Source organism: Kogia breviceps, chromosome 1 (assembly GCF_026419965.1).
Source record: "Kogia breviceps isolate mKogBre1 chromosome 1, mKogBre1 haplotype 1, whole genome shotgun sequence".
Taxonomy (NCBI): Eukaryota; Metazoa; Chordata; class Mammalia; order Artiodactyla; family Physeteridae; genus Kogia; species Kogia breviceps.
In genome coordinates, this window is record NC_081310.1 from 169,938,812 (window position 1) to 169,965,669 (window position 26,858).

General features: G+C 41.1%; 2 protein-coding genes across 2 annotated transcripts in view; both read right to left on the minus strand.

Moving 5' to 3' along the window:
- ZMPSTE24 (zinc metallopeptidase STE24) overlaps positions 1–10,065 on the minus strand; it is a 57,354-nt gene extending 47,289 nt beyond the window's left edge. Inside the window, exons 1-2 of the mRNA XM_059044072.2 lie at positions 9,765–10,065; positions 7,658–7,804 (exon numbers count right to left, since the gene is read on the minus strand). Of these exons, the coding sequence (XP_058900055.1) occupies positions 7,658–7,804; positions 9,765–9,887 (270 nt within the window). The 5' untranslated portion in view covers positions 9,888–10,065. The remainder of the gene's footprint in view (positions 1–7,657; positions 7,805–9,764) is intronic.
- A 7,767-nt stretch (positions 10,066–17,832) lies between these two features.
- On the minus strand, positions 17,833–20,429 carry TMCO2 (transmembrane and coiled-coil domains 2). The gene is made up of 2 exons (XM_059044558.2): positions 20,196–20,429; positions 17,833–18,214 (listed from the first exon to the last, which is right to left on the minus strand). Exons 1-2 carry the CDS (start codon positions 20,427–20,429, stop codon positions 17,906–17,908), a joined length of 543 nt encoding a protein of 180 aa, XP_058900541.1. The 3' UTR covers positions 17,833–17,905.
- Positions 20,430–26,858: the final 6,429 nt, after the last annotated feature.

Sequence of the window (26,858 nt, forward strand, 5' to 3'; positions counted from 1 at the left end):
CTTTCAGCAGAAACTCTGCAAGCCAGAAGGGAGTGGCAGGACGTATTTAAAGTGATGAAGGAGAAAAACCTACAACCAAGATTACTCTACCCAGCAAGGATCTCACTCAGATTTGACGGAGAAATTAAAACCTTTACAGACAAGCAAAAGCTGAGAGAGTTCAGCACCACCAAACCAGCTTTACAACAAATGCTAAAGGAATTTCTCTAGGCAAGAAACACAAGAGAAGGAAAAGACCTACAAGAACAAACCCAAAACAATTAAGTAAATGGTAATAGGAACATACATATCAATAATTACCTTAAATGTAAATGGATTAAATGCTCCCACCAAAAGGCACAGACTGGCTGAATGGACACAAAAAGAAGACCCATATATATGCTGTCTACAAGCGACCCACTTCAGACCCAGGGAGACATACAGACTGAAAGTGAGGGGATGGAAAAAGATATTCCATGCAAATGGAAATCAGAAGAAAGCTGGAGTAGCAATTCTCATATCAGACAAAATAGACTTTAAAATAAAGACTATTACAAGAGACAAAGAAGGACACTACATAATGATCAAGGGATCAATCCATGAAGAAGATATAACAATAGTAAATACTTATGCACCCAACATAGGAGCACCTCAATACATAAGGCAAATACTAACAGCCATAAAAGGGGAAATTGACAGGAACACAATCATAGTAGGGGACTTTAACACCCCACTGTCACCAATGGACAGACCATCCTAAATGAAAATAAATAAGGAAACACAAGTTTTAAATGATACATTAAGCAAGATGGACTTAATTGATATTTGTAGGACATTTCATCCAAAAACAACAGAATACACATTTTTCTCAAGTGCTCATGGAACATTCTCCAGGATAGATCATATCTTGGGTCACAAATCTAGCCTTGGTAAATTTAAGAAAATTGAAATCGTGTCAAGTATCTTTTCTGAGCACAACGCTATGAGACTAGATATCAATTACAGGAAAAGATCTGTAAAAAATATAAACACATGGAGGCTAAACAATACACTACTTAATAACGAAGTGATCACTGAAGAAATCAAAGAGGAAATCAGAAAATACCTAGAAACAAATAACAATGGAGACATGATGACCCAAAACCTATGGGAGGCAGCAAAAGCAGTTCTAAGAGGGGAGTTTATAGCAATACAATCCTACCTTAAGAAACAGGAAACATTTCAAATAAACAACCTAACCTTGCACCTAAAGCAATTAGGGAAAGAAGAACAAAAAAACCCCAAATTTAGCAGAAGGAAAGAAATCATAAAGATCAGATCAGAAATAAATGAAAAAGAAATGAAGGAAACAATAGCAAAGATCAATAAAACTAAAAGGTGGTTCTTTGAGAAAGTAAACAAAATTGATAACCCATTAGCCAGACTCATCAAGAAAAAAAGGGAGAAGACTCAAATCAATAGAATTAGAAATGAAAAAGGAAAAGTAACAGCTGACACTGCAGAAATATGAAAGATTATGAGAGATTACTACAAGCAACTCTATGCCAATAAAATGGACAAGCTGGAAGAAATGGACAAATTCTTAGAAATGCACAACCTGCTGAGACTGAACCAGGAAGAAATAGAAAATATGAGCAGACCAATCACAAGCACTGAAATTGAAACTGTGATTTTAAATCTTCCAACAAACAAAAGTTCAGGATCAGATGGCTTCACAGGCGAATTCTATCCAACATTTAGAGAAGAGCGAACACCTATCCTTCTCAAACTCTTCCAAAAGATAGCAGAGGGAGGAACACTCTCAAACTCATTCTATGAGGCCACCATCACCCTGATACCGAAACCAGACAAAGACGTCACAAAGAAAGAAAACTACAGGCCAGTATCACTGATGAACATAGATGCAAAAATCCTCAACAAAATACTAGCAAACAGAATCCAACAGCACATTAAAAGGCTCATACACCATGATCAAGTGGGGTTTATCCCAGTAATGCAAGGATTCTTCAATATATGCAAATCAATCAACATGATACACCATATCAACAAACTGAAGGAGAAAAACCATATGATCATCTCAATAGATGCAGAGAAGTCTTTTGACAAAATTCAACACCCAATTATGATAAAAACCCTGCAGAAAGTAGGCATAGAGGGAACTTACCTCAACATAATAAAGGCCATATATGACAAACCCACAGCCAACATCATCCTCAATGGTGAAAAACTGAAACCATTTCCACTAAGATCAGGAACAAGACAAGGTTGTCCACTCTCACCACTCTTATTCAACATAGTTTTGGAAGTTCTAGCCACAGAAATCAGAGAAGAAAAAGAAATAAAAGGAATCCAAATTGGAAAAGAAGAAGTAAAGCTGTCACTATTTGCAGATGACATGATACTATACATAGAGAATCCTAAAGATGCTACCAGAAAACTACTAGAGCTAATCACTGAATTTGGTAAAGTACCAGGATACAAAATTAATGCACAGAAATCTCTGGCATTCTTATAGACTAATGATGAAAAATCTGAGAGTGAAATTAAGAAAACACTCCCATTTACCATTGCAACAAAAAGAATAAAATATCTGGGAATAAACCTACCTAAGGAGACAAAATACCTGTATGCAGAAAATTATAAGACACTGATGAAAGAAATTAAAGATGATACAAATAGATGGAGAGATATACCATGTTCTTGGGTTGGAAGAATCAACATTGTGAAAATGACTCTACTGCCTAAAGCAATCTACAGATTCAATGCAATCCCTATCAAACTACCACTGGCATTTTTTACAGAACTAGAACAAAAAAATTCACAATTTGTATGGAAACACAAAAGACCTCGAATAGCCAAAGCAATCTTGAGAACGAAAAATGGAGCTGGAGGAATCAGGCTCCCTGACTTCAGACTATACTACAAAGCTACAGTAATCAAGAAAATATGGTACTGGCACAAAAACAGAAATATAGATCAATGGAACAGGATAGAAAGCCCAGAGATAAACCCATGCACATATGGTCACCTTATCTTTGATAAAGGAGGCAAAAATATACAGTGGAGAAAAGACAGCCTCTTCAATAAGTGGTGCTGGGAAAACTGGACAGGTACATGTAAAAGTATGAAATTAGAACACTCCCTAACACCATACACAAAAATAAACTCAAAATCGGTTAAAGACCTAAACCTAAGGCCAGACACTATCAAACTCTTAGAGGAAAACATAGGCAGAACACTCTATGACATAAATCACAGCAAGATCTTTTTTGACCCACCTCCTAAAGAAATGGAAATAAAACCAAAAATAAACAAATGGGACCTAATGAAACTTAAAAGCTTTTGCACAGCTAAGGATACCATGAACAAGACCAAAAGACAACCCTCAGAATGGGAGGAAATATTTGCAAATGAAGCAACTGACAAAGGATTAATCTCCAAAATTTACAAGCAGCTCAGGCAGCTCAATAACAAAAAAACAAAAAACCCAGTCCAAAAATGGGCAGAAGATCTAAACAGACATTTCTCCAAAGAAGATATACAGATTGCCAACAAACACATGAAAGAATGCTCAACATCATTAATCATTAGAGAAATGCAAATCAAAACTACAATGAGATATCACCTCACACCGGTCAGAATGGCCATCATCAAAAACTCTAGAAACAATAAATGCTGGAGAGGGTGTGGAGAAAAGGGAACACTCTTGCACTGTTGGGAATACAAATTGAAACAGCCACTATGGAGAACAGTATGGAGGTTCCTTAACTACAAATAGAACTACCATATGACCCAGCAATCTCACTACTGGGCATATACCCTGAGCAAACCATAATTCAAAATGAGTCATGGGGCTTCCCTGGTGGCGCAGTGGTTGAGAATCCGCCTGCCGATGCAGGGGACACGGGTTCGTGCCCCGGTCCGGGAAGATCCCACATGCCGCGGAGCGGCTGGGCCCGTGAGCCATGGCCGCTGAGCCTGCGCGTCCGGAGCCTGTGCTCCGCAACGGGAGAGGCCACAACAGTGAGAGGCCCGCGTACCGCTAAAAAAAAAAAAAAAAAAAAAAAAAAAGAGTCATGTACCAAAATGTTCATTGCAGCTCTATTTACAATAGCCAGGACATGGAAGCAACCTAAGTGTCCATCATCGGATGAATGGATAAAGAAGATGTGGCACATATATACAATGGACTATTACTCAGCCATAAAAATAAATGAAATTGAGTTATTTGTAGTGAGGTGGATGGACCTGGAGTCTGTCATACAGAGTGAAGTAAGTCAGAAGGAGAAAAACAAATACCGTATGCTAACACATATATATGGAATCTAAGAAAAAAAATGTCATGAAGAGCCTAGGGGTAGGAAAGGAATAAAACACAGACCTACTAGAGCATGGACTTGAGGATATGGGGAGGGGGAAGGGTAAGCTGTGACAAAGAGAAAGAGTGGCATGGATATATATACACTACCAAATGTAGGGTGGATAGCTAGTGGGAAGCAGCCGCATGGCACAGGGAGATCAGCTAGGTGGTTTGTGACCACCTAGAGGGGTGGGATAGGGAGGGTGGGAGGGAGGGAGACGCAAGAGGGAAGAGATATGGGAACATATGTATATGCATAACTGATTCACTTTGTTGTAAAGCAGAAACTAACACACCATTGTAAAGCAATTATACTCCAGTAAAGAAGTTAAGAAAATAGTTTATTTTTTAAAAAGAATATATACCCATTTTTCGTTAATATAAACTTCTGGATTCTATTCATGTTTATATCACTTTATATTCCAATATTTTGTAGTCCTTAAAAATTTCAACAAGGGATTTCCCTGGTGGCACAGTGGTTGGGAGTCCACCTGCCAATGCAGGGGACACGGGTTCGAGCCCCGGTCCAGGAAGATCCCATGTGCCAAGGAGCAACTAAACTAAGCCCGTGCACCACAACTACTGAGCCTGTGCTCTAGAGCCCGCGAGCCACAACTACTGAAGCCTGCATGCCTAGAGCCTGTGCTCCGCACCAAGAGGAGCCACCGCAATGAGAGGCCCAAGCACCTCAACAAAGAGTAGCCCCCATTCGCCCCAACTAGAGAAAGCCTGCGCAGCAACGAAGACTCAATACAGCCTAAAATAAATAAATAAATAGATAAATTTTTTTAAAAATTCAACAAAATATAACAACTTATTTTTTTTGCCTAATGAAATAAGTATAGTATGGTGGTTTGGCTCAGTTAAATATATGATAGATATGTAGAATTACTTACATTTCAGAATGACACAATGGTGCTGAATTTTAAACTAAGTTTTATAAATGGAGTATTAGACCTGTCTTTAAATGTTTACTGCATGTTCCAGTTATTTATTGCTGTTAGTAAACCACCCCAAAACTTAAAGTAAATAAATAAGTAAAAGAGTTCTGGAGGAATAGTGATGATAATCATGCTTATGATGACAGAAAACACAATAGCCAATGCTTCTGGAGCACTTACAGCAGATCCAGCACTATTCTAAGCATCCTACATATATTAACTAATTTTCAATCCTCTCACCAACACTATGAATGAGGAACTATTATTACCATACAATTTTAACAGAAAACCGAGGCACAGAAATGTGGAGTGACTTGCTTGAGGTGTCATAGCTGGTATGGTACAGCTGAGACTCAAACTCAAGCCACCTGAGTTCAGAGTCAGCTCTCAACCTCAACGCCATGCACTTTCAATTGTTCTTAGGGGTAGAAAACCAAGAACTGGTCTGCGGTGGCAGGGGGAATCTTACTCATTTTATGTGTAAAGCACATATATATACATATATATATATATGTATATGTATATATATATATATATGTGTGTGTGTGTGTATATATATATATATATGTATACATACAGTATAGAAACAGACATACAGTATATCTCTGGTATTAAAATTTCATGGAGGGGCAACTAGGAAAATTGGCTAAAAAGGTACCAGGGTCAGGGCCCAGAGGAGATCATGAAAAGAAGACTGAGAAACATGGCTCTGTACTTTACAGCCTCTCTTCTTTTAGCACGGGGGAAGACTGGCTCTTTTTTACTAAGTAAAAATTATCTGTCACTCATTATTTCAATCAATACATATGAATTATGTGCTTATTATATGTCAGGTACTAGGTATAAAATGATGAACAAGACTTTAAAGTACCCTATCTTTAGGGAACTACCAGTCTGTCAGCTAAACAGGCAAATTCAATACAATATGCTAAGTACTCTGATAGGAATAATGATGGGATGCTACTTTATCCAGACTTGAGGGATGGGGAAGTTTCAGACGGTTTCTTAGAAGAGATGATGTCTCAGCTGGATCCTAATGGAACAGTAGGGATTTATCAGGCCCCAGTGAGAGAGTGGAGATGAAGAGGGAGAGGAAGGGCACCCCAGACAGAGATACCAGCATGTGAAAAGACTCAAGGTCAAAAGAAACCAAGCTGGGTATGAGATGGACAATAAAGAAGCGGAAAGAATTTGGGAGGAGGAATAAAAAGATGAGGCTCGGGCTTCCCTGGTGGCGCAGTGGTTGAGAATCCGCCTGCCGATGCAGGGGACACGGGTTCGTGCCCTGGTCCGGGAAGATCCCACATGCCGCGGAGCGGTTGGGTCCGTGAGCCATGGCCGCTGAGCCTGCGCGTCCGGAGCTTGCTCCGCAATGGGAGAGGCCACAACAGTGAGAGGCCCGCGTACCAGATTAAAAAAAAAAAAAAAAGATGAGGCTCAAGTAAGCAACTGCCAGGTTAAAAGGACCTCATAAAGCGTGCCAAGAAATTTGGACTTTACCCTGAAGGAAACAGCGGGCCAGCAAAAGGTTTTATGTAGGAGAATAACAGGATCAGAATCGTGTTTGAGGATTCCTTGGGCTACAATGTAGAGGACAGGTTACAGAGTTGAGAGGCAGGAAGAGGAGATGGGATTGCTACAAGAATAACTTACAACGAAATGTTATTTTTTGAGACTTCACTGGTGGTCCAATGTGTAAGACTCTGTGCTCCCAATCCAGGGAGCCCAGGTACAATCCCTGGTCAGGGAACTAGATCCCACATGCCTCAACTAAGAGTTTGCATGCTGCAACTGAAAGATCTCACACGTTGCAAGGAAGATCCGGCACGCAGCAATGAAGATCCCACGTGCCCCAGCACAGCCAAATAAATAAATATTTTTTAAAAGAAGTTATTTTTCATACCTGGCCTCAGGGTGACAGTTACCATATTCTACAGTTTTCAACTGCCTAAACAGTTATGTTTCTGCCTCTTTTGCTCCACACTCATTACCATCAATAACAAAGGTTAAGAAAGCATTCTGGGGGGCTTCCCTGGTGGCGCAGTGGTTGAGAGTCCACCTGCCGATGCAGGGGACACGGGTTTGTGCCCCAGTCCGGGAGGATCCCACATGCCACGGAGAGGCTGGGCCCGTGAGCCATGGCCGCTGAGCCTGCGCGTCCGGAGCCTGCACTCCACAACGGGAGAGGCCAAAACAGTGAGAGGCCCGTGTACCACAAAAAAAAAAAAAAAAAAAGAAAGAAAAAAGAAAGCTTTCTGGGATTTGTATTGTAGGTGTGGTACCCTCTTTTGTGTCACAAAAGTACAAAAATGAAAATAAACATTCCAAAGTATAAAATAAGTTGACAGACTGTCTCCCCAAGAAGTAAATTACTCACAGTGCCTTCAATCTCTGAATAGAGTCCTGACCAGAAGCTGAAAGTACTTTTATCCAGCTGATACAGTCGAGATTTCTCAAATGTTTCTGAATCCATGATCTGTCCTAACTCCAGTGGTACATGAGTTGTTGTTTTATATATCCGTCTCTGAAATATTTTGAAGAAAACAACTTAAGGAAACAGTCAAGCTAACTCATTACTTATTACAATAGTCATTTACGATCAAACTTTGAATGGTTTATAACATTAACTTGTCACTTAAGCCTGTTGAATTTGCTTTATACATACACAAATACTGCGTTTGATGAAGTACACTGGCCACTAAAACAACTCGTGCAGGAAAGTAAAAGCACGAGAGAACCTGCAACTAATTAACTAGGTGAAATTAAAATCAAAGCTGTCACACATTTTGGTTTGCAGAGGTAAACCAAAATTGTAACATTACAAAGAGTACTACTCATTCCAGGTATAGCATACATCCTATAATATAGAAAATAAATTCATGGACAGAAGGAAGTAAATATGCTAATCATGAGTTTTAACAGATAATTTGGCTAGTCATTAAATTTGATTCTAGAAGCCAAATTAAGGGAAATTTGAGGAATGACAGAAACAGATCAGGTCTTCAAGAAAGACAAACTTTCTCGTTATACCAAATTCTAGAAAGTAATTTCAGCCCATGGTACATAATACAGAGAACAGATACCAAACAATATAATGGACAGCATTTTCTACAATGGTTTTACAATAAATCTCTATTCTCTATTTATTATTAGATACCTTACCAAACCCTTGATAAAGGGCATTACATTAAAGCATAACTGAAGAAAGAAGACATTATTGAAACGTAATTACTGTAACTAGGCTTATTATTAAAGTAAGACAAGTAGGTAGATGTTCAATACCCCATTTCCAATTTAGACAGTACATACTGTGTGCTTACTTTCTGCAAAGGATCTTCTCTAGGCCTACAGCATTCTGTACTAATGAAGCTATCTTAAGAGCTAGTCAGAGAACCTAGTGCTATACAGCTTAACACCTCTTTGAATATCCTGGACTAAAAAAACAAATCTAGATATAACCCAGACAATGACAGATATAGAAAAATTTTTAATTTTCAATTTAAACATTCATACAGAATGTAATCTGAGAGAAATTTGCAGAAGAAAAAGATTGTAGTGCTCAAGGAAAAGGTTCCAGCAGTTAAAAAAAGAAAGGCTTTCCTAACCATTAAGGTTGACTTGATTCAGTGCCAACACAGAATAAAACCAGCAGTGAAAGACTGCCATAAAGTGGTCAATTAAACTTCAAATCTATCTCATTTAAAAGTTCAGATCTCAGAAATTCCCTGGTGGTTCAGTGTTTAGGACTCCAAGCTTCTACTGCCCGCCAGGGTGGGAGAACTAAGATCCTGCAGGCCACATGGTGCGGCCAAAATAAATAAATAAAGTTCATATCTCTAATCCATCAAACTGTTAATTGTGATTATCTCCAGGGAACTGTTATTAAGTAACTTTCACTTTCTACTTTACTGTTTGAATAAAAACAATAAAGAAGCTTTTAAGAAAATGTTCTTTGGGCAAAAACAACATATACACTTTTTTTTCTTTCTTTTTTTTATTTTTTAAAGGGAAAAGAGTTCAGGTCTTTGGAAGGATTGAGAAAATCTTCATTTTCAGAAAATGGCTTCCCAGTGCTGTGGTTGAGCATGACACAAATATCATGGGGAAGTTGTGATTCTAAAATTTTAGTATCTTCTTTCTGAAGGTTTATGAGTTGCTGCCAAAAATAAAGGAAGTAAGTCTGGGCCCGAGAATCCTTAGGAAGCTGTGGGACAGGTACAAGAGCTCAGGCCTGAAAAGGCGGCAGCCCTGCCTTCCCTTTCACCAGACCCTAAGCGGCCTGGGGCCCGTGATCACGTTGCGGAAAACGTCCTGAGGCACCAGCTCCCCTCATGGCCTACCCCATCACCGGGCCAAGTTAGGAGGCTCAGAAGGGACCCATAAGGTCGAGGCCGGTGCTGGGGCCGCAGCAATCATCCAGGGACTTGGAGTCGAGACCGAGGCTGGCCGGGTGTCGGGGTCAGGTGGGCCCTGTCTAGGCTCACCTGCCGCCGTGCTAGGAAGGTCTCCCAAAGATACAGTGTCCAGGAGAAGAGCAACACGGCCCCGAAGATACGCTTCTCGGCCGACATCTCCCACATCGCGTCCAGCGGCGCCCACATCCCCATGACCACCCCGTTCCGCCGGCTCCTTCAGCGCGCACTGGTGCCACACCGACACCCGTCCCCTCAGAGCATCCCCGTAGTGCCACAGCGATATCCGTCCCTCCGGGAGCGCCTACACCGACACCCGTCCCATCCCACTCCCTCTGCTCAGCCCGCAGTGTTACACAGACACTCTTCCCCTGGCTGACGCTCCCTAGGGCCGCCTAGTGTCTGCAGGAACGGGATAAGCTCCGCCTTCCTCACTTCCGGCCCACAGTCCGAGTTCCGACCTCCGCCAGCCCCTGCTCGCCTGAGCTGCGTTGCACCGACATTCTTTCCCCTCGCCACCACGGCGTGTTCCTGTCGAGGGTCCGGCTTCCCTCCTGGGCTTGGCAGAGCCGCAGACTCTCCGCTTTCTAGCCTCCCGAGTGGCAATTTCTTCTCTTCGTTCCGGGGCTTGCCCTGGCTGGGCTGCAGCCTGCGCCGTTCTTTCCGCGGTCAGGACCACTGGTCTTAGGGCTAAGTGGGAACGGACAGAGTGGGCCGCCGGTCCGGCCCTGAGGTAGCTGGGAAGAACAGCAGAGGAGCCGCCTTCCCAGGCTCTAGAAATCATTCCTCTGAACTGGTGCTACTGACTGTGGTGTGTTCATCCCTGGGATACCTTAAGACTAAAGAGCGGGACTAGGCATTTTAAGTGTGTTTTGGCCTATATTGGGCTGTTCTGAATTCAGGCATATTAGAGAGTGGGTAATGAGTTTTGTTTTTGTTTTGAAGCCCTCGTGCAGCTTGCAGGTCTTAGTTCCCCCACCAGCGATTGAACCTGGGGCCACGGTAGTGAAAGCCCAGAATCCTACCCACTGGACCGCCAGGGAAGTCCCGTGGGCAACATTTTTTGTTTACTGAAATGGCAGGCAGCATTTTTTTTTTTTTTTGTCCACAAAACCAAAGAATTGATTAATATTCTAACAAAACTACCAGTATTATCATACATTAATGTGAGTAATATTTCTCGGCACCGTATCTAGTAATAAAATAAAATAAAATTGAAAGTGAACCCTGCTTATCTAACAGTAAGAAATAGTTATTCAGATACATGAATTAATTGGTGGAGAAGCCCCATCTATCTCACTGAGAGATGCATTTCCAGTAGAATTTTACCTTTTATGTTTATGTATTATCGAATTTGTAATCGTGTCAAAAGAGCAGCTACATGTTAAAGGTAATTGTAAAATTACTCAGTTCAGAAGAATTATTTCTAATACGTAGAGCCATACAATTACAGGAAAAAAATTTAAATTTTACTTTAATACATACATATTTTGATTGCAAAGATGTGATCAATAAAATGTTTTCAAACATAGAAAGTGTTGCCTTTGGATAATTTTATGGGGAAGTGGAACATAAATATAAGTTATAAAGGAACAGTGTAGAATTATCGAATGTTAAAGCGCTCATTCATGTACTTTTAAATGGGTGATGGTTATTCAATTGTTATGTAGATTCTGTTGGACACACTATGAAGAATGATATAACAGTTTTATCTTAAATTGTCATTATTTACAACTTGCCAGAATTTACATCCATTGCAACTATTTCAATTTATGATGAAAACTTTTAGATATCAACTTAAAAAATATGAGAGGATAAACATTTTTTCAGAATGCTCACTTGGACTATCACTGCTATGTCCTCTTCAGTCTTGTCTTCTCCTGTCTGGGTCCATCCAGCCTGCTGCAATTAGTCCAAATCCTCACAAAGCCCCTGCCACCCAAACTGTGTGGCTAAGGGCAGAGGTTTAGAGTCATTGTTTACGTTCTAGTCACAGCTGCACCACATATTAACAGCTTAACCCCTCTGTGCATTACTTCCTCATCAGTAAAATGAGAATAATAGTAATTACCCCCTCACACTGTGAGGATCAAATGAGAAAAATGTAAAACTCTTAGTCATGTATCTGGCTCTGAATAAGTGCCCAGTAAAGATTAGCTACTAGCTCACCATACTTGGGAGAATTACACCATAGCTGATCTGTCACCATGTGTCTGAGGAGATAAGGGATCAGGAAGCTGGTATGAGGTTTCTAAAAGTCAAAACTGGAATTCACTCATTTATTCAACAAAGACTGTGTGTCTGCTAAGTACCGGACAGGGTTCTAGGTGCTGGGGATATAGCAGTGAACCAAAGCCCCTTCCTCTCCTGAAACTTAACATTCTTAGTGGGCTAGGGTGGGTGAGGAGTTGACAGATAAGAAGCATATATGTAACAGTAAAAGCAGAGGAGGTAATAAGTGCTATGAAGAAAAAGCAGGGAAAGAGGGACGCAGTGTGTTGGCAGGGGCACTGTAAGATGGTCCAGGAAGACCTCTCAGGTTGTTACTCAAAGACTGGGTCACCTCTTGGTGGGTATCGAGCCAAAAAACACAACCAATGGGAATTCCCTGGCAGTCCAGTGGTTAGGACTCCGTGCTTTCACTGCCGAGGGCCTGGGTTCAGTCCCTAGTCGGGGAACTAAGATATTGCAAGCCGCGTGGCACAGCCAAAAACAAAAACAAAACAAAAGACACAACCTAGCCAAAGAGTGGGAGAAGGAAGGACTTACTACTTGCAGCAAGTAAGGAGAACACCAAGGATCTTTCCCAAAGCAGTGTCTCCCCGAACAGCAAAATTGGGGAAGTTTAAGCATATTCATGAAGGAGCTTGAGCAGAGGAGAATTCAGCATAGAACTGGGGCAAAGGTTGCCAGAGCCCAAGCTCTAGTTGACTGAAGTCATGAGGGTCAGAAAAGGTCAACATCATCATTCCTTAGGTTCCACCCAGTTTGGGACCTTTGCATGTAGTTGCCATCCTCACCTGGTGGGGACTTAAGTTCCTGAAGAACAGCTCAAAGATATGTACCAGATTGTTATAGGGCTCTGTTTTAGCGCTGAACTATTGTTTCTTTTCTTTCTTTCTTTCTTTTTGTTTTTTAACAGGTGTATAGTTGTTTTACAATGTTGTATTAGTTTCTACTGGACAGTGAAGTGGAGTTCCCTGTGCTATACAGCAGGTTCTCATTAATTATCTGTTTTATACATATTAGTGTATATACGTCAATCCCAATCTCCCAATTCATCCCACCTCTCTTCTCCCCCACTTGGTGTCCATATGTTTGTTCTCTACATCTGTGTCTCTATTTCTGCCTTGCAAACCAGTTCATCTGTACCATTTTTCTAGATTCCACAGATATGTGTTAATATACGATATTTTGAAGTATTGTTTCTTGACTGCTTTTCCTTTGTCGCCGCCTTCTTTTCTTCCCTTAAGCTCATTAATTACTGGGACCCGTTCAAGGGCAAGCATTGTGGCCAGGCTTAGATCACAAAATGGCTTAGGCCTAAAATGGCTTCTCTTATATCAAGAAAGCCATGCCTGGTTCTTTTTCTCTGGGGACCCCTACCCTATCTGCTTACAAGATTCGCTGACATTTGAGTACAGACCCAAAGAAAGTAAGAGAAGAAGCCAAGGCGTGTGGGTCTGGGAAAAGTGTGCTATGCACAGTGAACAGCAAGAGCAAAGACCCTGAGGTGTGACAATGCTTAGCATATTTGAGGAGTAGTAAGAGAGTGGGGAAAGAGTGGAAAAAATAAGAAGGAGGGGTATGCAGATCATGCTGTAATGCATAGTCTTTTAGTTAAGAACTTGACCTTTACTCAGAGGGAAATAATAAGCCATTGAAAGGTTTTGAGCAGAGAAGTAATATGATCTTTTCAGCTACTCTGTAGAGAATAAATTGAAAGGGGACACAGATGGAAGCAGGGAGTCCAGTTAGGAGGCCAATTCATAAATCCAGGTGAGACATGCTGGTGGCTTGGACTAGGGTGGTAGGGGTGGAGGGAGAAGGGAATCATGGAAAGTAATAACTTGTTCCCCTTTGCAGAAAGATAGTGTTAATAGATGGGGTGGTCTGTGTGGAGACTGACATGGGAGGCTCAAAACAGGCTATTGTCAGGGTTTTGCCAAAGAAGAGGTAAGGATGCTCCTCCCTAGAGTGGTGGCCACTGGTGTAAGGTAGTTCATCTACCCCATCTAACCTGAATGATAAAATGGCTCTCAAACCCTTTCCCTATTTTGCCTTGATTCTCTGTTTGCCAAGCATCCAAGATCTTTTAATTGATGCCTTGGACATAAGTGATCTGATCTCAAGAAAAGAATGACCCCCCCACTAGGAATGAATACTTGGTATCAATCTCTTATGATTGTGGGGAGAATCATGTATCTTTTCTGGCGAACTGAGGGCCAGGAACAAGGTGACCCCGAAACCGTGTAACTCAGATTGGGACTTGAACCCACCCCACGGTCTTTTAACTGAGATCACACCTGGTCTCAGGACTTAATGAAGCTCGGGTTCTTGATGTCTCATCGCAGAAAGAATTCAGTGAGAGACAAAGTGATAGGTAAGAAGTGGATTTATTTAGGGAGAAACATGCTCCACAGACAGTGTGGGCCATCTCAGAAGGTGAGAGTGACACCAGGGTATGGGGTTGTCAGTTGTTATAGGGGTGGGTAATTTCATAGGCTAATGAGTGGGAGGAGTATTCCAGCTAATTTTTGAATTTTATTTTATTTTTTTAAAACAGCAGGTTCTTATTAGTCATCATTTTATACGCATCAGTGTATACATGTCAGTCCCAATCTCCCAATTCATCACACCACCATCACCCACTCACATCACTTTCCCCCCTTGGTGTCCATACGTTTGTTCTCTACATCTGTGTCTCTATTTCTGCCCTGCAAACTGGTTCATCTGTACCATTTTTCTAGGTTCCACATATATGCGTTAATATATGATATTTGTTTTTCTCTTTCTGAGTTAACTTCACTCTTTATGACAGTCTCTAGATCCATCCACGTCTCAACAAATGACCCAGTTTGTTCCTTTTAATGCCTGAGTAATATTCCATTGTATATATGTACCACATCTTCTTTATCCATTCGTCTGTCGATGGGCATTTAGGTTGCTTCCATGACCTGGCTACTGTAAATAGTGCTGCAATGAACATTGGGGTGCATGTGTCTTTTTGAATTATGGTTTTCTCGGGGTATATGTCCAGTAGTGGGATTGCTGGGTCATATGGTAATTCTATTTTTAGTTTTTTAAGGAACCTCCATACTGTTCTCCATAGTGGCTGTATCAATTGACATTCCCACCAACAGTGCAAGAGGGTTCCCTTTTCTCCGCACCCTCTCCATCATTTGTTGTTTGTAGATTTTCTGATGATGCCCATTCTAACTGGTGTGAGGCGATACCTCATTGTAGGTTTTTAAAATTAATTAATTAATTAATTAATTAATTTTTATTTTTGGCTGCGTTGGGTCTTCGTTGCTGCATGCGGGCTTTCTCTGGTTGTGGCGAGCAGGGGCTACTCTTCATTGAGGTGTGCGGGCTTCTCATTGCGGCGGCTTCTCTTGTGGAGCACTTAAGGTCGGCCTTGGAACGGTCATGGTGCCTCTGGGTGTGTCATTTAGCACGCTGTATTACAGTGAGTGTATACTGAGGCTCAAGGTCTAGTGGAAGTCGACTTGTCTGCCATCTTGGACCTATTTGTTTCTAATCAGTTTATGTCGTGTCCTCGGGCTATGCCATTCTTTTAAACATTGTGCCCTGCCCCCTTCCCTCCGGTTTCAACCCCATCAGTTTCTTTTGCATCTAGCTTTTTCTTTCCTCTGTCTCCCACACAGGGTACCAAATCTATGTTACTCCCCCGTTTAAAAACCTTCACTGAGCCATTCCCAACAGTATGGCATGAACTTTAAGGCCCTTCATTACCTGACATCACTCTACTCTTCTAGACCTTCTTCTGACACTTTCCTTTGATATACCCCAGAGCGGTAACCAAGACAAGAAGACTGGAACTATGCATGAAAGCACTGATATTTAGCACAAAAAATTGAGACACTGACTTTAAAAGATTGCATGGCACTCCTTCAGCAGCACAGTTAAAAACCTTCCCACCTCCACTGTCAGATAATGCACATTGTTGATAACTCCCATCTGTTCTGTTCACATCGTAAATTAAAGCTGATTTGAGGATGAGGTTAGTGTGTCCTTCCCTGAAGCCAAAATCCTTCATTGTCGCTCTGGAAATAGGCAGTTCTCAGTCACCCTGAAACTCTCCTTGCCCTCCAAGTAAGCCATCCTCTTTTTCACATGGCTCTGTGGTAAGCCCACCAGCAAGGAATACTTTCCATTTCAGTGTCTGCCTGTGTAACCCCTTATGGGACAACTCAGTGTCACCTCCTCTGCCAAGGCTTTCCTGGCCCCACCCTGTATTCACCAGCCTGTTTTTGCACTACACAGTGAAGTCTCATCTTTGTTCAGGAGTTGCATTTTAACCCTCATGCACTGGACAAAAATTACGATCAGAAGTACCTGCAGAAATCCCTTAGGAAGATGTCACTTGTCCTGCCAACACCTTGGTTCTCTGTACACTGACGCCAAACAGAAATACAGAGACAGAGTTATGGAGGAGAAAGAAAAGAGTGGCTTTATTTCTTTGCCAGGCAGAGAGGGAACACTGCAGGCTAGTGCCTCAAGAACTGTGGCCCCCTCGTCCGGGGTATTGGTCAGAGGTATGGGATAAGGATCAAGGCAGCGACAGTCTTGCATTCTTCTTTCTTCAGCAAAGTTTCAAAAGGTGGGATTGCTGACAGGATTAGGGTGTGTGCAGGGTCTCTGGTGATCTCCTAATCTTGATGAGCTTCTCTGGTCCCTTTAATCTTGCTTCAGGTGGTTTCCTGGCTGCTCCTCCCTAGAGTAGCAAACTGTTCGAATCTGCCCTTTGGAACTCAGGGAAGGTCATGGAGGCTGGAGTCTTGCCTACAAGAAATGGGGGACAAAAAACCCTCCATGCCCGGGAACCCCACAGGGCCCTGCTCGGCATCACTTGGGAGACTGCTGTGTTGTCTCTTGTGGAAGAAGGCAGCCAATTTTCCTCCAGCATGGCAACAAATCACTGTCTATAAAGTATTTCATTTAGGTGTCAGATGGTTACAAACTGTTTCAATGACTGTAATCACATTTACTGTGGCAAAATGAACACACTATAAGGCTTGTGGAATCTGAGACCCACTGAGATGACCATCTACCACCATCTCCCCAGTACGCCATCTTTCTCAGCAGGGGACACACTCATTGAGTGGAATGGCAGGTAGGTGCCTCCTTCCCTTCTTCCCTCCCTGCTAAGCTAGGATTCACACAAGGTGAATTCACCTAAGTTAAGATATGACCCTTGTTCTGTATTATCTTTTTTTTTTTTTTTTTTGGCTGCACGGCTTGCAGGATCTTAGTTCCCTGACCAGGGATTGAACCTACGACCTCGGCAGTGAAAGCGCGGGGTCCTAACCACTGGACCACCAGGGAATTCCCTGTATTATTTTTATAATTCCTTGTTCTGAAATGGCCTGTCCAACCAACCAAACTGAGTGCTCCAGAAGCACTCAGAACAGATTCCCAAGGATGATCACAATGCTTTCTTAGCACAGAATAATAATTAGTAAAAGTTGGATAAAATCAAACAATCTCCTTTATGTCCAGCCCCACCCTTGCCCACCTCTGAATAATTAATGCAGGGAGACTCCAGGCCACATATTTATCTTTAGGCCAAAAACCAGCACAAGAGCCAGCCTCCCTCTCTATAGGACAGTCCACAGCATCACCCTTAACAGCACTTTCTTGCTGTTTTTATTATATCGAATCCAACCTCTTCAGCATGGAGCTCAAGGCCACATCCCTGACCACTCTCCCTTCTTTTCCCACTCCCACGATTCCTTTTCTATATGGCTGCTTATGGTGTCCAGCCTGCCAAGTGGGCACCACAATCTCAGACATTTTTAATGACCACGATCCCCCACGTAACCCCACCACACACACAAGTGGAAGCTGGGCCCCGCTGAATAGAGAGCCAGTCCTGGCTAATTTCAATATAGTTCTCTGTCTTTATTGATACTCCACTGCACACATGAGGGAAACAGTGCTTTTCTAGAAAAGACTGGAGTCCATCACATTTAAGATGTGGACGTAAACCCTGATGTAAGCAAGGGGCTCTGGCAGTCGGAGCAGCTGCAGTAACGCTCAGAGGAGCAATCCCTCTTTGTGGCAGGTTTTGGGGAAATGATCATCCCTTCCAGGTCCTTCATTTTGTTTTCCACTGTCTGAAGTTTTTTCAGAATTTTCTCTTGCAGACCCAAAGACAGGAAGATATTATTGTCTTGAAATGGGAGACCATCCCCTTCTGAGTTGACCAGCAAAGCCTGAAAAATCTCTGAGCCTTTCTTGTAAAGTTTGTAGAGTGTGATTGCAAACAACAATATTTTCTAAAATAAAACAGAAGTTGAAGTTACTTGTTTATTCATGTGAAATGCCACAGTTTACTGTAGATGCAAAAACAAAAGATGACTCTAAAAGTAATAATAATCCCTCATTCCTATGCCAAGCCTTCTGTCTAACAAAACATCTTCACACCTATTTTGTCTTTTGATCTTTATCACAAAATGGAGTGGTAGGCAGGTCAGGGATTATTATAATTAATATAATTAATAAAGATTATAATATTAGATAGTTTGCTGAAAGTGTGCCTCATGCAAGGCTCTGTGCTAGGAGTTTCCTTTCCTATGCAGGACCCATTTATGTAGAAAAAAACAGAGCTGGATAACCATTTAGATGCCTTCCAGTTTGGACTCTGTCATTGTCCAAGGTCATATACTTGGAAATGGTAGAGCAAGGACTGGAATCCAGGAATTTTGATTTCCATGTATATTCTCTTAGGACACAGTGGTCTGAAACACTGGATTTCCTGTTTATAGAAAAAAAATTTTTTTTAAATGTGCTAGGACAGAGTCCTGATAGGAAAAGAAAAAAAAATCATCTTTTTTCCTTATTATAACTAGCACTGCTTATTGAGTACTACTGTGTGCTAAGCTTTATACATACAAGATCTCCTTTAATCCTCACCAAAAACCTGAGGGAGGCACTGTTAGCAAACTGATTTCACAGATAAGGAAACTGGGGTTTACAGGTTAAGTGATTGCTCTCAGATCACACAGCAAGTGATAGAATGAAGAAGCCCCCGTAGTCTGACTCCAGAGCTTATTGACCACTGTTATACTACCTCTTTTTCTTGGCTGAGGTGTCTGGAGGGCTGCGAATTCATCTTCTGATTGAATTAAACAATAACCAAACAAGAGTAGAACCCAGAAGTACAGATAAGAGTTTGGTGTTTTGCCTTCTATTCTTCTATATTCTAACTGAAATACATGTATATGAACATGTAGACACACAAATCCTTGTTGGACTATATTAAATGAGATTTTTGGAGAAGAATTTCATTTAGAATCCTAAAAATTGAGTTCAAATCTCAGCTTTGTCAGCTTTTACAATCTATGTCACCTTGGGTCAGTGATAACCAAGTTCCCTCACCTACAAAATGGAGATAATAATCCCTGCCCTGCCTACCATGCAAGGTTTTGAGAGGTTAAGAGAATGCATGTGACTGACTTCTCAAAGTAGTGACATGAAAATAAGTGAATGCTACAAAATAATCCAGTGATAACTTATCTCAGCATTTACCAAGTAAACCAGTCACCCTTTAACAAGCCCTCTTTAAATCCCATCTCCTTAAATTTAGGCTGAACCTCAATGCACCTCAGTTTCCTTGTTCGTCATATGAAAATAACCTCTATTTCATGGAATTGTTGGGATTCTCAAAGCATTTTAACTATATTGTCACTATAGCTATTATTGGTAATTAAACAGAGGTATGTATGTAAAATCCTAAATGTTTTTCATAATCCCGGCCAATTGTACTCCTATTCCCCAAAAGAGCCCCTGTATATTCATTGTGATGACTAAATAAATATACATGCTTCCTCATCAGTTACAGAGCAAAGGCACAGTAAGAACAGAAAGGCGAAACCCAAGATCCCAGTTATACTTGCAGTGCTATTCTATAAGAGGTACTCCCCACGGTGTCTGGCACACGGTTAGACACCCAAAGATGAATACAAACATATGATCAAATACATTTGGAGGTAAGGCTGCCTTCTCGGATTATGAATTTCTTTAATGTGTTTTATTATAAGACAAGCCAAAGATCATTGTGAGAAAGACCATTTTTATGCCCAAAACCTAACTGATGGAAGTTTTTAAGAATAACGTAGTTTCAACCAACTTCAGAGACAAAGGTTCACTCTGGCTTATCTGCATGGTCTTAAAATTGGGTGGCAGCAATATGGGAGAGAATGGACCAAATTTCAATGTAAAACTATTTAAATTTTTCTGTAACGAAAAGAGTATAACCTGAATTGACTGAACACTTCGTTTCCATAAGGCATATACTCCTATTCCCAACAAAATCAAAAAGGAAATCCCCAGGATAACTTGCACAGCCGGAGCAAGATTATCTAGTAGCCCCAAATTTGTTTGCTGAAGCCCACTAGTCTCTCCCAGAAAAGTTGCTTGTAGATAATTCCATATCGAGTTCAGAGAGAGATAATCTATTATGATGTCCCAGGTAGAAGACACAGGTGACATTTTAAAATAACAGCAGCTCCAGGAACTGCATGTGCAGAGGCTTTAGGAACCTAGATACGAGTTAGGAAGAGTGGTCTGGGTGTCCAGTTCTGAAGCCATTGTGAGCTGTGCTTTATGATATCACTGTTCTGAAGCTCAACTTGTTCCTCACTCACCCACTGAACCTTCTCACTCAAAACCAAGCAGACAGTGGCCTGAGTTTTCAGTTCAGTCATAGCACTCTCTCTAATCTTCAGCAAGTCCTAGCTCTAACACAGCACTGTCCAGCAGAACTTTCTGCAATGATGGAAATGTTCTGTATTTGCTCTGTCCAACATGGAAGCCACTAGTCACTTGTGGACAGTGTGGCTGAGGAATTGAATTTTACATTTTATTAAATGTAAATGTATGTAGCCACATGTGGCTAGTGGTTACCCTCTTAAACAATGTATAGAACATTTCCATCAATCCATGGGATGGAGAGCAATTATTTTCACATTTCAACTGAGAAAACTGAGGTTAAGTGGAGATTAGAGGAGACAGGATTTTAAAAGGGCTTTCCTAAAGAGTGAATAGTTTACTTGGTAAATGTGGAGGGAGGTTATTACGATCATTTTGTAGCATTTCCTTTTTCATATGTCACTACTGCTTAGAAATTGTGATCTTTGGAAAACTTTTGACATATTTGAGCCTCATTTTGCTCATCTGTTTACATCTCCTTCATAAGATTTATATTAGGAACAAATGGTATAATTTCCTAAGCACTTTGTAAACAGTAGCATGCTTTACCATTACCTATATGCCATGTTATCAAATCCATTGTTTACTGACTAGTACCTATCTACTCAACAAGGAGGTATGAAAGTATAAAATATAAGGTCTGTTCCCAAAAATCTTACATGAAAAAAGGTAGTTCACACACAAGCGTATAACATAAATTGTGAGATCAGTTACCAAGACAGCAAGAATCCAAAAGAGGGTTTGCACCAAGAGGAGGGGAGGGGCATGGTAAGTAAGGAGAGAAAGGGTCAGTTATGACAACTTTTAGAAAAATATTGTCTGACGCTATTCTGATTTGTTCATCTGGTTGACTGAAAGAAAGAAAATGAATAGGGAAGCCTGGTGGAGAAAGAATAACTGTTTTGTTCTTGCAGGAATCAGAGGTATGGCAAGTTGCTTGAGGTGTCAGGACACATCCAGAAAGTGGAGTCTAGAATGTTGTTGGATATATAGTACCATGTCAGGGCAAAATGACCTACTGATTTAGGAGCGACTGCTAATGATGTTAAACCCATAGTCTGCTAGTGACTGACCACAACCAGAATCTTTTCTAGAAAGGAATACAAATTACTCAGCTAAGACTTGGGATTTTACTATAACAAGTTAAGCATATGTCAGAAACCATTAAAGAATGATAACCAAAAACTTTTTGGAGAAAAATATGGTTGTGACAACTGAATCATTACCCAAGACTTCCTATACTAGATGAGATCCCCCTGTTACATGGCACCTTGACTTTACTTTCAAAGCACTTAACACGATTAAGGTTATTTGTGCAATTTTGGGTTTAATATATCTTCCCTGACTATTGTAAACTCAAGGAAGACAGGGACCATGTCCATTTTATTGACTACTGTATCCCTAGTGCTTGGTACTTAGCAGGCATTCGAATATTTTTAAGTAAATACAAAATCCCCTAGAAGAATTCCAAATATCTTTATAGCCTAAACTGTTCTATCAAGTGCCTATTACCATATTTGTGTACTCGTTTCTATAGAAGCTTTATAGAGTAGCTGTTAAGAGGATAGACCTTTGGGAGTATAATGGATCTGGGTTCAAATTTTGGCTGTACTATTCACTAACTTTGTTACCTTGGGCAGGTTACTTGAGGCTCAATATCTTCATTGGTAAAGTGAGAGTAATTCCTACCTTGTAGGGCTACTGTAATGAGAATTCGACAATTTGTGTAAAAGAGGTCAACTATTATTAATAGTGATGTTTATGACCAAATGCAAGGTATTGTGGATCTCAATAGTATAAAGTCCCTCAAAGAGAATCTAGTCTGAAAACCCATTTGTTGTTTGACTCCCCTCTCGGACACCTGGACACCTCCAATGATGAATTTATCACCATGCAAGGTATCTCAGCCCACCTTTAGTGTCATCCATCCATCCATGCCTCAGTCACTTCCACATCGTGCCCTTTTAGGACTTCTTGACTTACACTGCAACATATGATTTATGCAGTGCCTACTTTCAAACCTTCACGAGGTTCTTCATTGTCTTTCAAACAAAATCCAAAATCTAGACCATGGTTACAGGCACTAAAATACCTGGCTCCTGCTGACCTATCCAATCTTCTCTCCTACCCCTTTCCCTTTTATTCTCTTAACTCTATAGCTCTACTAGATTTGTCAATGTCACGAACACATCAAGCTGTTGTACCACAAAGCCTTGGCACATAATTGGATTATCCTATTATTTCTTCAGGTTTAAACATTGCTTCCTTTAAGGAAGATTTTCCTGTCCTCTTTTTTGGTTCCCTCAGTCAGGGCATCTTTTGTAGCACTTTTATTCAACTAATTATTTGTAGTGTTTTGTTTAATGTCTGTCTTCCTGACTAGACTCTAATCTCCAGGATGCAGGAAACTTACCCTGTCATGTTGAACATTCTTCCCAGGAGCTGGCAGAAGGCGTGTGCTTAGTAAATATTTGGCTATAGATTTCCTATGCCTCTTGTCTTCGCTTTTCCAGGCTAAACCTGCCAAATACAGGTTGACAGGTTTTAAAATCTCCTGACTATCCCAGTTACTTCCTCAGAGAGGTTCAGGCCTCCAAATGCAGGCTGTCACAGACTATATTTCTGCAAGTGTAGACACAGCAGGCCTGCTAGCACAGTGGGCCACTCTTTGCAGACTCAGCTGTACATAATAGGAGGCTGTGTCCTGAATCAGGAGTATAAAGCTGCGAGGCCTCACAGTCTACCATGGGGGTGAAGAGGGGACCAAGCAACCTTTCTGACTTTCAGAAGTTTCTTTCCAAAAGAAAAACTGACTTTTTCATAGGTCACACGATATTCACAGAAACAAGAGTTTCTCCTTTCCACCTCTTTCTCAAATGAGTAACTGTCAACACTGGACATATGACTGGAGTTGAATCTGCATGACCTGGCTTTTACCTATGCTTCAAACTTTATTTCCCACTACTCACTTTCACAAAAAATACAGCTTAATTACAGAACTGTGGTATTTTTGGTACTTTAAATACCACCTGCCACTTTCCATCTTTCTTCCTTCACATTAAGTTCCCCTCCCTGATATTTTTCCAGTCAGATGAGATAGGAAACTGGGCTCCACCTCTTCCTAGCTTTTATCAGCTAGGCAAGACACTTCATCCCTCTCTTAAGTTTTTATCTGTCAAATAAGAATACTAACAGTACTGACTTCATGGAGTTATGAAAATTCAACAAGATAATTTTATGTAAAGTGCTAAAAAAAAGTGTAATTATCCTGCATTCTCACAGCACTTCCCACTTCGTATTCTGGGCCACTGCTTCTAGAACTTTTCTGTGCCTATGAATCACTTGGAGATCTTACTGAAATGCAGATTTTGGACCAGGAGGTCTGGACTTGACATTCTACATTTTGAACAAGCTCCTAGGTGATGCCCAGGCTGCTGATCCACGACCACACTTTGATTAAAATGTTTAAGCTACCCCAGCGCTCACATTAAAGCTCCATGATAGCAGATCCTGTAACGAATCTGCTTTGTTATTTTTATCTCCCAAAACATCTGGAATTATCTTTAAATATTTGGCTAATGACTAACTCTGTTCTCCAGTGACTGTCCTTCACAGTGTAGGTCAAAAGTAGGTAACCTGGGACCGAGAGGATAGGTTAGGGATGAAATCCCTAGGAAGGCTAATCAAAACCTTTCTTCTCCATCATTCCCCACTTGCTCTCTTTCACACATGTGCTCATGAACATGGGGAAACATGGAAGCAAGAGAATTCTGGGTAAAATTCAAGAATCAAAGTGTCTGGCATTCTCAACTTCCACCTATCATTTTAGGGGGCACAAACTCAGTGCTTCCAGGTCTGTGTCAGGGGTTGGGGACAAACCCCAAAGAGACATCAAGTAAAAATGACAGTACTAAAAACTTCAAAAATAACCCTCTGATCTTCTGTATTATCATATAATCACACATGCTGGTTTTTAACAGAACATTGTCTTCAATAAAGATCAAACGAAGCAAGCCGCTACAACTGGAACAGAAAATGATCTTAGGGTCATCTTAAAGCAAACTTTCAGTTGGGTTCTGAAAATTAGGGTTTGGTTCCAACTGCAAATGGACTCACTTGTTCCTTCCAGGAGGTAGGAGTTAGAGGTGGCTGAATGGATGTAGTTGAGTCTATTTTATTTTGGCCGAACTGGGCGGCATGCGGGCTCTTAGTTCCCTGACAAGGGATTGAAACTGCCCCCTGCAGTGGGAGTGCAGAGCCCTACCCACTGAATGACCAGGGAATTACCCTTTATTTTTATTATTTATTTATTTAAAAATTTATTTTATTTTTGGCTGCGTTGAGTCTTTGTTGCTGCGTGCAGGCTTTCTCTAGTTGCAGCGAGCTGAGGCTACTCTTCATTGCGGTGGCTTCTCGTTGCAGAGCACGGGCTCCAGGTGTGTGGGCTTCAGTAGTTGTGGTGCATGGGCTCAGTAGTTGTGGCTCGTGGGCTCTAGGGCGCAGGCTCTGTAGTTGTGGCTCACTGGCTTAGTTGCTCCGCGGCATGTGGGATCTTCCTGGACCAGGGCTCGAACCCGTGTCCCCTGAACTGGCAGGCGGATTCTTAACCACTGTGCCACCAGGGAAGCCCTCCCCTTTATTTTTAAGTTTTTACATTTTTTTTTTAGCTGGATATAGTTGAGTCTTAAACAAATTAGCAGCTTTCTCTTGGTCTGATCTAAAAATCTCTAGCATTAGGAATTTAAAAAATGAGGCCACTGGTTATTTCTCATGTTCAGATCACAGATAAGGACCTTTCAAAATGATCACCTACACCTCCTCACTTCATAAGTGAGGAAACTGAAGCCCACAGAAGAAATTAGCCAAAGATCCCAAAGGAGTCAGTAGTGACCTCAACTCTAAGATGTTCCACTCTGTCACTTTTTCTTTCAACAGAATCTTGCTTGAGAATCCTGTTACCTACTAGGATCTGAGCCAAGAAATGACTTGGGCTTGGGGGGTGCTTTAGACTCTTAGGGTGAGGAGGTGGCAGAATGAAATCCCTGAAGAGCTGATAAAACAAGGTTTAAGGGTCAGAGAAAATATCTTAAAATCTTAACCAGAGGCATAAGAAAGGGATATTAGGAGTATGAGCCGTTTCATTGCTAGCTAATGAAAGTGACTGAAAACTTTAAAAGGAACAGAGAATAAAGCTGCTGTATTTATAAGAATACATTCCATCCTCTTCCCCCAAATCCATTTCTTCCTTTTGTAGTCCCACCTCAATTGGTTGCATCACTACTGAACCTTAAGTTTTCCTCAAAACATTTTCTTCACCCTCCAACATCCAATAATCCTCTTGAATTTTTCAATTTCATCTACTCACCCCTCTGCTGCAGTTGTCAGTACAGACTCTCACCAAGTTTGCCTCAATTACTTCAATAGTCTTAATATCTACTGTTTCCATTCTCAGCCCCTCAAATCACACTTATTTCAAGTGATCTATAGATTATTAATATGAATGTTTTGTTTAAAATTCTTCAAAGGCTCTCAGCTGCCTATGGACTCAAGTCCAGTCCTTAGTGTTCATGATTTGGTTCCTGCCTATCTCTACTGTAATCTCATCCGCTCCAGTGCTCCCCTTTTACTGCTAGCCTATCAAATTATTTGTAGTTGCCTGGAAACATGACTTTACATCTCTGAATTTGCTGTGCCCTTCATATTATGTTCGGCATACGTTCTCCTTTCTACCTGGACAACTCCCGGACATCTTCTTCTGGGAGCTATCTTGACTCCCAGAGCTAAGTATTCTATCTCGGAATTTTCTTTCCACAAAAATTTTAAGACAATAGTCATTCAAAAGGAAGCTTGATCTGAATGGTTTGGTTAATAAGAAACAAAAAACTACTGGGGTAAAATATAAGTGCACATTCCAGAAAATATAAGTGCAATTCCAATTGATGTGTGGCATGAAAACTCATTATGACTAAAAAAATGGGTGAAAAATTGTAATTTATTGAAACTCAACTCAAAAAATATAAGATGCTGTAGTGTACAATATATTACACAGAGCACCCTCAGGTGCACATTCAAGTCAAGTAAGAACATATCCCTTTCCCTAGCCCTCCCACCCTGGGATCTTAGTATTTGTTCCATATACAATCATGCACACTTAATTTGAAAAAGGAAGCCCCAATATATTTTGATGTATTAATTAGCACCAAACAAGAA